The 12,570-nt window shown below is 42.1% G+C and overlaps 1 protein-coding gene across 1 annotated transcript; it reads right to left on the reverse strand.

Annotated features, from left to right (window-relative positions):
- Positions 1-9,363: 9,363 nt before the first annotated feature.
- On the reverse strand, positions 9,364-11,251 carry LOC137430537 (THAP domain-containing protein 3-like). The gene is made up of 3 exons (XM_068121358.2): positions 11,069-11,251; positions 10,397-10,592; positions 9,364-10,125 (listed from the first exon to the last, which is right to left on the reverse strand). The coding sequence occupies exons 1-3, from the start codon at positions 11,134-11,136 to the stop codon at positions 9,778-9,780; spliced, it is 612 nt and encodes a 203-aa protein (XP_067977459.1). The 5' UTR covers positions 11,137-11,251; the 3' UTR covers positions 9,364-9,777.
- Between the last annotated feature and the right edge of the window lie 1,319 nt (positions 11,252-12,570).

Raw genomic sequence — 12,570 nt, forward strand, 5'->3', positions numbered from 1 at the left:
GGCTGATTGGTCTGTAGTTGCTGGGATCTGTTTTTGCACCTTTTTTGTGCAAACTGGTGATGTTGGCTGATTTCCAAGCAGATGGCAGATGACCTTGAGCAAAAGAGAGGGTGAAGAGACCAGAGAGGGGGTGTGAAAGAGCAGAAGAACATGATTTTAGGACCCGTGGGCTGATGCCGTCAGGACCAGTTGCAGAATCAGAGTCGAGGGTTGACAGAAACTTTTCCACCTTGTCAGGAGGAAAGGACACAGAGTCCAGGAGCAGCTGGGTACGACTGGGTACGGTGGGTACAGAGAGGGATGGGTTTGGGACACAAGATTTAGAGGCAAACACAGAGTTGAGGCATTCAGCTTTTTCACGTGCGGAGTCAGCCGTTAAGCCGTTTGAGGTGAGGGAGGGGATGGAGGGGGAACAAACACCAGAAACAGATTTGACCAGATGCCACCAGGATTTGGAAGAGGGAGACAGATAAGAGAGTTCGGTCTTGAGAATGGTGAGATATTGTTTCCTGGCTCTCCTGAGGGTGGACACACACTTGTTTCAGGCTTTGTGAAAGGAGGAAGGAGGGCTGATGCATATAATATGATGAGCCGTTTGGAGCAGAAGAAGAGCAGCAGACATTTTCAGGGAAGTTAGTCATAACCAAGTCCAGAAGAGAAGATGCTCCGTTGACTGAGATTCGGGTCGGGAAATTGACAGATTGTGTCAGTCCCAGTGAGTCACAGAAGTCCTTTGCTGAAGAGCCATGGCTGGTGAGAGAGGTACCCACACCCAGCCAACTGGCATGATGACAATTGAAATCACCACATATGAGGAATAGAGAGTTGGGATGGGTAGATAGAAGTTGGTCCATATTATCAGACAGCGGGATGTAGATGGAGTCATCACTGTTTGGTGGACGGTACAACACACATATGAACAAAAGGTGGGAGCGAAGGGGAAGCCGTAGCCAAAGGTATTCCTGGGGGTGAGGTGGAGAGAGTACAGTGCAGGGCGAGTGAGGAAGAGAGTTTTTGATAAAGATAGCAACCCCACCTCCAGGACGAGGCTCAGGTCTATCATACCGGAGGAGGGAGTAACCTGGGAGAGATACCAAGGAATCAGAGACATCATGAAGGAGGAAAGTTTCTGTTAAGCAGATCACGTCTGGTTTGTCAGAAGCAACCTGTATGGAGAGATCAGTCATTTACTTTCTACATATTTGGATAAGATAAGATATAAGATAAGATATAAGATAATAAGATATTGAGATAAGTCATTTACTTTCTACATATTTGGAACCCGGGCAACGCCGGGTACCTTTGCTAGTATATTATAAACAACATAAATCATGCATGGGTTTTTAGAAACAATTTCAAGCATAATGTTCAGTTTGTAATTTTTGTTTCAATTAACAGGAGGAAGCGTGCACGAAACCTTTTTTATAAAGTAACAACAATGTCGTTAAATAAATATTTGATAATGTACTTTCTACGTTGTGCATGTTAGGGAAACGTTTTCATCTTTTTTCGTCCACAACTTTTTGAGATATCGTGCTATATATATCGTTTTTTGCCCTATCTCTAAATTGTGAAGAATCACTTTAAAAATTCTCATATTCAGATCCGGATTCGAATCTTCACCAAAATCCAATAATTCCGTCCTTGTCACATATCCAACCCCTCCACAAAATTTCGCCGAATCTGTCCACAACTTTTTGAGATATCCTGCTCACAAACAAACAAACAACAAACAAACAACAAACAAACAGACAGACAGACAAACAAACATACAGGGGTGACAACATTATCTCCATACACCTCTGGTGGTTGAGGTAACAAAGACGTGATAAAAATCCTTCACTTCAATGGATACTCCATCATAAAAGTTACTAGAAAGTATCCGAAAATGTAAAGTCCATCCTCATCCATTTGTATTCTGACGTCTTCTTCCTCCGATGCTCAAAATAACAAGTTTTTTTTTAAATGCAAAATTAAAATTGATTATTTTATGCAGCCTTGATCTTTTACCTTTTGATCTAAAAAAAACAATCAACTCCTACCTTTTGATTAGTGAAACAATTCAATGACCCAATATGCAAATTCTTAAAATTTCAGGTCAATCGGATGAAAATTGATGATTTTATGAGATGCTGACTTTTGACTTTTTGACCTTTTGACCAAATTATTCATTTCTTTTCTCGGTATTGTCATAATCAAGCTTTGTTCAAAATTTCATGACAAAACTCAAATAGTAAATTGAAATTTCAGGTCAACTGAATGAAAATTGACGATTTTAGAAATCGGGCCTATGTTGACCTTTAGACCTTCAGACTTAAAGAGGAATTGCTGTTTGAATTCAGTGATGTGATATGCAAATCCTGTTCAAAATTCAAGTCAATCAGGTGAAAATTGAGGATTTTAGAAATTGCACCTAAGTTGCGACCTTTGGCCTATGTTGACCTCAAACATAATTGGTGGTTTTATTAAGTGACCTGAAATGTAAATCCTCGACAATTTGAAGTCAATGGGATGAAAATTGAGGATTTTAGAAATTTGACAAAGTTGTTGACATTTGGCATATGCTGCTGACCTTTTGACCTCAAAATCAATAGGCTTCTTCCTTATGACCAGCTCCATCATTTGGTGATGTTTATTGAAGATCGATTTAAAAGTGTGATCTGCAGGCGAATGACATACAGAGGCTACAGACAGACAGACAATCTCAATCACAGAAATGCCCACCAGATGGCTCTTGACACCACAACTCTATACCCAATTCACTGGTCTTGAAACAATCATTGCCACTGTGAGTCAGCAAACTGCACCCCAATGTAAATGAACCATTCAAAACAATGAGTCATTCTCTGGTGGAATTGCTTCCAGTTAGGTCCTTCAGCATTGGTATTCCAATAACGAGCCACCGTCAGAATTGGAATTTAAATACTTTCCCATTAGAGCCATTCAACGCCTGCGTATCAGCTGCCAGAGGAGAAATTAATGTAATTTGCTGCATCTTGTGTGATAGTCTTTAATTACTGAACAGGAAGATCCAAGTAAGACAATATGCAAGACACCAGCCATAATACTAGTGATTTTGAATTTTGAATTTTTTTGTACATGCTAAATGCTAACACAGTGCGATTTGTGTTTCCAGATTGATGCTCTAATCTTGGAGATTTACCATAAATAGATGGATGGGCAGATCAGGAAGGTGCTGCAATTATTGAACTGTACTTTAAAAATGGAAATTCAATTGTTTGAGCACAGTCAGCCTACATACAGATATCAAAGTGATTCTTCACCATTGTGTAACAGGGCTGAAACCGATATATGTATACATGTATGTATATATATATATATATATATATATATATATATATATATATATATATATATATATATATATATGTATACATGGCTACAGCTGTGCATAGACAATGAAGGAAAGCAGTTTGAACATTTGAACTGATCTGTTTCATGTATATTAGACTAATTAGACTGTTTAACGAGTAATCCTGTTTTGTTTTGCACCAAAGAACAATAATAAACTTAGTTGTTTGTTGCAGATATCGTTCTTCAAAATGTGTCCAGGGTTTCTGGACCACCCTGTGTATATATATATATATCTTGAAACATATATATATACACAGGAGATTAAATATTATATATATATAATCCGATTATATATTATCCCGATTATATATTATATATATATAATCGGGAGATTAAATCAGACGCGGACGTAGCTTCAGGACTTCGATCTTTAATTCGACAAGCTTTCGACCAACAAAGGTCTTCTTCTGAGTCTACAAAAACAGGAGGCATGTATATCAGTCAAGTATGTATAGTGATATGTGTGTAAGATGTGTGATGTGTAGAAAATGCATACAAAAGGAAGAACCACGCCAAAGCTCACTCACCGGCCCCAAGTTCAACGGAAGTGAAGCGCACCTTACAGTTACCGTTTGCGTTACAGTTCCGGTGCACGTGCATATACAAATATAGAGATACATACATACATAAACACACAAGCATATATTCATATACCATTTATATTCATATAATATATTTATATATTTATATAAATGACATATAAACGTAGAATGAATGAATGGGTGAATGAATGAATGAATGAATGAATGAATGAATGAATAATGGGTTACGGTTAACAATTTGATTGGGTTGATGTAGGAACATGCTTTAATCATCAAAATTTATGCCATGAGGGATTTTTGTCCGAAGTTTATGTATCCAAAAGGACTCACGTTTCAGAATCGTGGTGTGTGATCGATTTGTGATTGATTCAATGGCAGAGATTTGAATGTCATTTATAGAGTGATCCGGTTGATTAAAGTGTATCGTGTAAGGTAGAGATTTGCCCTGACTGGTGTGGAAGTTATTGATTTCTGACCGGGTGTTATTAAATCGTGTGTAGAGTGTATTCTCAGTTTTTCCAACATATTGTTTGTTGCACTTTTGGCAAGTGATTAGGTATATGACCCATGTAGATTTGCAGTTCATATAGGAGGTGATGGGGAATTTTTGTCCAGTGCTAGAACTACAAAATTTGTTTCCTTCTAGTAAATGCTTGTGAATAATACATTTTTTTGCTCTGCATTTATAGAAGCCAGGGATCCTAGTTTGTTTGTTGTGGGGCTGTGGGTGCTTTGCTTTTACCAAGAGGTCCCTGAGTGTCCGACCACGTCGAAATGACGTCAGTGGAGGTTGAGGAAATGTGGTGCCGAGTGTTTCTGATTGATGGAGGAGAGGAAGGGCCTTATTCAGAATACTTGGCAATTGGGATGAGGTAGCAGAGTAGGTGGTTACCAGTGGGACACGGTTAGTTGCAGGTTTGGGTTTGTAAGTCAGAAGGTCTGCTCTCGGTATGCGTTTTGCTCGGGTTATTGCTTCTTTCACAGAGTGAGGGTCATAGTTTCTTGCAATGAAGTGTGTTTCTAATTGGCAGAGAGAAGTTTCTTCTGCCATTTTTGTTGAGCAAATGCGTCTTACTCTGAGTGCTTGACTGTATGGTATGCTTGCAATTGTATGTTTAGGATGAGATGAAGAAGGGAGAAGGTAAGAGTGAGTGTCTGTTGGTTTGGTGTATCGTTCTGTTTCGAGTCTGTTATTTTGAAGCGTGAGTGATGTGTCTAGAAAGTGAACTTCGGACTGTGAGCTGTCGAATGTAAACTTGATGGTCGGATGAATCAAATTTAATTCATTTTGGAATTGTGTGAGACAACGGGGGGATTTTGACCAGATGAACTGGATGTCATCAATTGATGGGAATAAGTTAAGCCTGTATAGATAAGCTAGAATTGCACTGTGTCTTCTTCCTCTTCTGTAATTATTTTCGTATCTTTCTTTCTCCCTTAGTTTCTTTGATTTGTACATAATTAGTTAATAAATCCATGTTCTTTCTACCTTTGCCTTCTTTCCTTCACATCCGTTCGTCTTTGTGATTTCCCCCATTGAGTACCTGTGGCACGATTTGGCCAACGCATATGAATCGGGTTTAGTCTTTGTTAAATGGCTCGAACCGCGGGCTGCTAAAAACCGCTCGGCAAATAACATCTTGTCCGGGGTTCAAGCGGAGTTACCCCCCTGCCTTGTGGAGCGGGGTAGCTTCAGGATCGGAGATGGCCAGTGCAAATAGAAGGGGGATTAACCCCCCCCCCCTTGCTAAGGGGGAGCGCCGTCCCCGTTTCCGTAACAATATATATATATATATATATATATATATATATATATATATATATATATATATATATACACACATACATATATATTGTTACGGTCCGCGGATTAGATGTTATTATACCGAGCGGAGGTACAACCACGGCCGAACAGTTGTTCCCCACTAAACCCGATTCACCCAACGTTGGCCGTATCGCACCACAGCTACTCAATCTGGAAAACTCTAAAGCGACCGAATGCAAAGAGGAAGACGACGTACAGAAGAGTAACGGGATTTATTACTATTTACACACATAAGCAAAAAGAGCAGTCATGATTATGTACAGGGACATGAGACGCAGGTGACACAGTGAATTCCTTATACAAGCTTAATTACCTACCCAGGACAGAACAAACAAAGACGACTCACACGGGGAATTGCAGAGTGGATTGGCTGGAAGGAGGTGTGTGGCTGGAGGGGGAGGACGGCACGGAGCTGGCTGGAGCTTGATCCCGCACGGGACGTCGGGCTGGACCTCGACGGCCCTGATGCCACCGATCCTGTCGTGTGCACGGGATCACGGGTCGGATCACGGGTCGGATCACGGTCGGAGCCGACGCGCTGGTGGGGGGGTCTGGCGTGACGGGTTCTCTCCTCTCTCTTTCTTTTGTCCAACCACTCTTTCTCCAACGCAACCACTCAACACAACCACTGACCACCCCTGACGACCAACTCAGCTCTTGTCATGGACCTCTCTTTTCAGACTCATCTCCTTGTCTCTGTAAAAGCGCATCTCTCTTGGGGGCATCTCTCATGGGTTATATATAGCCCCACCCTTGAACCTTTGCGAACCTCCCCGATCGCTCTTCCTCCGCCATCTCAAACCAAACCCCTCGTGCTCGGTTGGTGGTTCGGGGCTGGCTCACTCCTCCCCTCTATGACGAGGTGGAGACATGCCTTTCTTCCCCAACCCTGCCTCGTAGCCAATGGTGGTTGAAGAAAACCGCCCAAAATGCAGTTGGCCATTGAAATGAAATGAAAGGGGATCTACTCTTATTTCACTTGGTGCAATGGAGTATTTCAATTAATGGGAGACACAGCCTTACCCTAAGACACATAAGATATAAGCTACTGAACAAGGGTTTTATCGGGTCCTGCAATGTGGTGTTTATGGAATAACTACCGAGACGCCCTTTGACCTTTACACTATGGAGGTATTTACAAGGAATCATTACATTTTACAGAGGGTGATATTTACAACAATTTACTATACAATACAAAAAAACCAAACCATTCTCATATCCACAACAATATATATATATATATATATATATATATATTGTCACGCAACCGCGATTAACACCACAGTTGCAGATGGCCAATTGCGAGGCTTTAACTCCCAAGGCGAGAACTCAATGCGGATTCCAAATCAGGCACAAACGCGCGGAATGGCGGACACAGCAAAGCTCCGCCGCTTTATCTATTAAAATCAAACACCCAGGAAACTGCGTTCAGATATATACAGAAAATAATACAAGGATTTATTAATGAAAAGTAAAGACAGTGAAAAAGCCCGCGCCGGTAATACTAATAACTCTAATAAGCCTAAATTGGGATCCCACACACAACAGATATCAAACACGATACGAGGGAGATTAATACGAAAATAACACGTCTTGTCCTGTAATGTGTAAACGCGGAGCTCGGGCTTATCTGGCTCCTTTCGTCTTCAGTGTAACACGGCCCTGCGGCCCTCTCCGTCCGCCTCCGAGCGCCACCAGGCCTCGTCGGTTCAACGGCACACCCACACCACGAGCTCCCTTGCTCCAAAGGTCCAACGCAGGGCTGCACAAAGCAAACGAACTCCACTTGACCAGGGCCAGGAAAGACTCCTTTGAACTCCACTCGACTCGACTCTCTGCGGGAGTGCTGGCAGCCAAGTGCCAACTGTTCAGTGCCAATTGTTCAGTGCCAATTGTTCAATGCCAACTGTTGAGTGCCAACTGCTGAGTGCCAACTGCCGACTGCTGAGTGCCAAGTGCCAACTGCTAACGAACTGCCTTAAAATGGCGTCCGACCGTCGATAATATCTCTCGCCGATGACGTCACATTGGCGCACTCCTCAGCCAATAATAGCCTCCCAACTCGCCGGCTCGCCCAGGTCACGCCCTCTGCGGCATCACTCCACTCTCCCGTCCCCGACCCCGCGGTCCTTGTGTTATAACACGTGCCAGGCGAGGTTTGTAGGCCTTGGAGGTGTAAACGGTGGCGGCCAATTGTGGCGGTGTTTTTGGCCTGGTTTCCTGTCCATTTGTTCCGAAGTCATTGTCAGGGAAAGGAATTATTTAATGTTGCGCTAAGGACCTAACTAATGTTTATGTAGTTTGCAGTGCCATAATGGACAAAGGTTTGAATCACTGATCTGTATATACTACTGGATAGAGCATCGGCCAATAGGCTTGTACAAAGCTGTGAAGCCGGCGCGCGACAGCGGCGGCCATCTTGCCACTCGCACAAGGAGGCGCGGCCTGTGTCAGTTCCTGGCGTTTGCACAACTGTGGAATGAACTACCTCGTAACATCGCAACTGAAAGTCACTCAACAAGCTGTTTTAGAAAGAAACCTAGATTATATGTGCAAAATTTTCAGAATTATACTTTGTAAATATATACAAAGTGTCATTTTCCAAACTCAATGATTGACAGACAATGTATATGTTTATGTATTTGGCACGCCAATGTTCTCTTGGAATATCCTTTCGTTTTATTGTTCTTAACTCTCAATGTAATTCTTCAAATTAATGTTTATTTGTACGTTCCAGGTTAGCAGCTCGAAAACTCAATTCTGATTGATTTTTTTGCCAACCTTCCTCACAATTTCAACGCAAATTTCTTGTCCATGTTTGTGTTTTTCTCAAATAATTCTCGATTTAAGTATGAATTTAGTGTATAATCCAAATTGCTTGAGAATAAAGCATTATTATTAAAATTTACTAATTTTTCAAAGATTTTATCATCCTTGATACAATAAATTAGTCCACAATTTAAGGGCATTGTGGTCAACGCTGTTCTCACGGAATACTTTCTCCAGGATGTCTATATGTGATGGTTTCAATGTTGGGTCATTTACTCATTCTATGTCAAGAATTTATCAGTTGACAACAAACAAAGTCTTCTGAAAGACAAATGAAACATAAAAAGCTTAAAGTTGGAATAAAAAGGCACCTTTTATTACAAAGCCTCAATTAATAATAATAATATTGACCGACATATGTAGTGTGCCCTTTTCAAAGAGGCTCAACAAAAGAAACAAACATTTTGTCACCAAAATCATCATTGAACAAGTGTCTTCAGTTTGTTCTTGTGGTAATGCGTTTGATTGGCGACCACCAGGTCAGGGTATCGACACCCTCTGTCGTGGGTATGTTTCACACTTCATCTCATTACCCAGACAGTTCTCTGGCCCGGTTTGGCACACAGATTGCAGAAATGTGGCCTAAAGTCCCACACGTTTCATTTCGCTCAGATACTGATGTAGGAGGTATGCCGACTTCCTCTGGGAATGGTTCCACAGTGTGGGTGCCACGTCGGAGAAGGCACGACCACCAAAAGTCACCGCCACATGTTGTTTCACAGCAAGCAGGTAATCCCTAGACTAGACAGCACCACAGCCGACATGCCTGACCGAACACTGCAGTGAACAACCAGAGGATTAGCCGGAGTACTGTCACACCACCAAGCGAGCATTATCCATTCAGTTCACTCAAGACTCATTGTTGCTTCCCAGTATTCTTTCACAGAACAAATTTGCACAAAGAAACAATCCAGATCTAAACAATTATCCTACAATATAATCCACATTTGAAGTAAAATTGATCCACATATTCAGATGATATGGTGACAAAATGCGATGATGCACAGGATACAAAAAGCACAAAATGCTGACATTTGAAGGAGCCAAAAAGAGCAGCCTGTCAGTGCTCCATTGTCTCCCAGTTGCAAACAACAAACACAAAGAAGAGAATACAGTCAATACACTATTTGAAATCACTTGTTAGTCACAAGCATAAGGTGAACAAATTTAATGAGAGGCAAGAGCACATCTTGAATGCAGAACGCTTCAGAAGTGGTCAGCTCCATTCTCAGAGAGCAGCTGCTCATCACAAAGTGCTTGAACAACTGTGGTCAAAGATTTGACTTTCCTCCGGCAGCGACGTGATTTCTGCTGTGTCAATTTGAGCTTTTTCTTGACGCTACAAAGATTGTCATGCACAGAGTCCAGTTTACGTTTCACACTCCGTGGACTGGCAGTTACAGCATATGTGTGATCAGCACCAGTCGTTGCTGCAAGCTTTGATGGGCTGGTGATGATTGATGTACTGGGTGTGTTGTCCAGTGGCTCTTGCAGATTGACCAGTGCTTCTTGCGGGAAAGACCGTGGTTTGGGTGGCTTTCGCTTCCTTTCATCCTGGAAATCCATCAGAATAATAGATCAGAATTAATTATGAACGAAGAAATTATACAAGATTATTTATTTGGGATGTTCTTGAGAAAAGAGATGGTGGAAAAGTATTGATAAGTTGCTGATGTTGATATGTTTGCAAAATTTATATATTTGACACATCAATTGGCATGTAAGTAGACAAGTGTGAAAATCACTGCTGGCAGTGACAGCTACAACATGACACTATTTATATCTCAGTTACTCCACCACAACATGAAACTCTTGTATTATGTACCTTCTGCAGGTGGGTCGGAAAATCAAATATGGTTGGCAGGGAATTTTCTCTGAGTCTTGTGGTCTGACCTGTCCTGTCAAAACATGAGTCATCAAAGTGGTCTGAGCAAAGGACAGACTTCTTTGAAGGTTTCCATTTGTCACGTTTCACATTCACAACCCATTTCTGGAGAACATCTGGACGACTGAATGGAAATCTGAAAAAAATATTTTCAAGAAATTAGCCGATAGTCATGAAAGTACAACTCGAAGCAACAATTTACAACATATTCAATATGTAAGGCTCAACATACTAGCCATATAAACACTCAATTACCATGTACTTATACAGAATCAGTTATTGGTTTCAAAGTTTAACTGCATGGAGTTTTGCAACTTTGAATCATCCAGGGTACACATTATTAGACGGGACCATGCTATTTATACTCGTCCTCGATAACTATATATAGATAAAGACTTTGGGTCAAACTTAGCCTTGAGGGACCGCATATTGATGAAATATGTCCCGGCTCAGTGACTTTGCGCACTCTGCGGTTGAGTCAAACTAGTTCTGAAGTTCAGTAGTTGAAACTTGAATCCAGATCGCGGTTGTGCAAACATCATAATTTAACATTCAAATTCAACGTTTTTTAAATAAAACATTCTCAAATAAATGTTAATTTTCAGTACTTACAGATGAAATGTCTTTCCACATCCTCGTATTTGTCTCTTTGTGCAATTAATAGCAGCACAAGCCGGCATTTCATAATACGTTAGCGGAGCGTGTTGACGAAAAATTTATGCGAGTGGCAACATGGCGTCCAGTGGCCGGGCGCTGACTTCAACTCAAGAGCCCGACCCGCTATCCAGTAGTATATACAGATCAGTGGTTTGACTACGAGGTGAGACTCACAGGGGCGTTACCTTTAATCCCTCACTATTTAACACCCGAATCTCCAGGTAGATCCACAATCATACATCTTACCCTGACAAACGCCTCAACATCAAGAACTTATTGCATGTAGAGTCCCTGTCACGACAGTCGAATACCTACCTATTCAGATCTACCTAGCTCTAGATGTTGCTCTACCAAATTCATAACAATATACCAGTTTGGGGAGGTAATATATATATATATATAGTTGTGGATATGAGAATTGTGTTTTTTTATTGTGGTAAAATGTCACCCTCCTTCCTCCAGTTGTTGTGTATAAAGGTCAAAGGGCGTCCCTTAGCTAGGTCATATACCATCACGTAGCCAAATCATAGATTTCCTCCCTTGTTGGTAGTTATTTCCTTATTCTGTGTATTAGGTTAAGGCTTTGTCTTCCATTAATTAATACTCCATTGCACCGAATTCAAATAGATAGATCCCCTCTTTCAAATTCCCCCCAAAGCCTCGATTGCCAACTGCATTCGCCGCCATTGCCATGTGCTCCGGCTCGGAGAAGAAAGGCGTGTCTCCACCTCGTCATAGAGGGGAGGAGTGAGCCAGCCCCGAACAACCAACCAAGCACGAGGGGTTTGGCTTGAGAGGGCAGAGGAAGAGCGATCGGGGAGGTTCGAAGAAGTTCAAGGGTGGGGCTATATATAACCCACGGGAGACGCCCCCACCTAAGATGAGTTCTGAGATGCGCTGGAGACGAGCTTCAGAGAGAGACGGGAGACGCGTAAGAGAGGAGCCCTGAGAGCAAGCATTGAAAGAGAGTCCTGAGAGCAAGTAAGAGCAGTACCACGCAGCTTGGACTCCACCAGGCAGCATTGGCTCCACCACGCAGCTCCGACCCGTTACCCCGCTGGAGCCAGATTGCGGTGGCATCGGTGGCCGTCGAGGTCCAGTCCGACGTCCCGTGCGGGGTCAAGCTCCAGCCAGCCCCGTGCCTTCCTCTCCCTCCAGCCATACACCACCTGCCGTTCCTGTCATCATCCCCCGTGTAAGTGTGCTTGTAGTCTGTCTTTGTCTTGTCCTGGGGTATTAATTAAGACTGTAGGTAAGCTAGTGTTGCACTGTGTCTCCTTGATTCCTTCTGTCTTTATTTTATTATCTTTCCTTCTTCCTTGGTTATTTTGGTCCTGTAAATAATAGTAATAAATATAGTAGCATTTCCAACCTTTTTTGCCTTCATCCTCCTCTTCTTCACATCCGTGTCGTCTTTGTGATTTCCCTCATTGGACACCTGTGGCACGATTTGGCCA

This window comes from Myxine glutinosa, chromosome 7 (assembly GCF_964187855.1).
Source record: "Myxine glutinosa chromosome 7, kmMyxGlut1.1, whole genome shotgun sequence".
Lineage (NCBI taxonomy): Eukaryota > Metazoa > Chordata > Myxini > Myxiniformes > Myxinidae > Myxine > Myxine glutinosa.

Bases quoted from the DNA above. Each gene is read 5' to 3' on its own strand.
- LOC137430537 (XM_068121358.2), bottom strand. From the start codon at position 11,136: ATGCCGGCTTGTGCTGCTATTAATTGCACAAAGAGACAAATACGAGGA. The intron at 10,593-11,068 runs GTAAGTACTGAA...TATTTTTTTCAG, and splicing joins TGTGGAAAGACATTTCATCT to ATTTCCATTCAGTCGTCCAG. The intron at 10,126-10,396 runs GTACATAATACA...ATGGATTTCCAG, and splicing joins TTCCGACCCACCTGCAGAAG to GATGAAAGGAAGCGAAAGCC.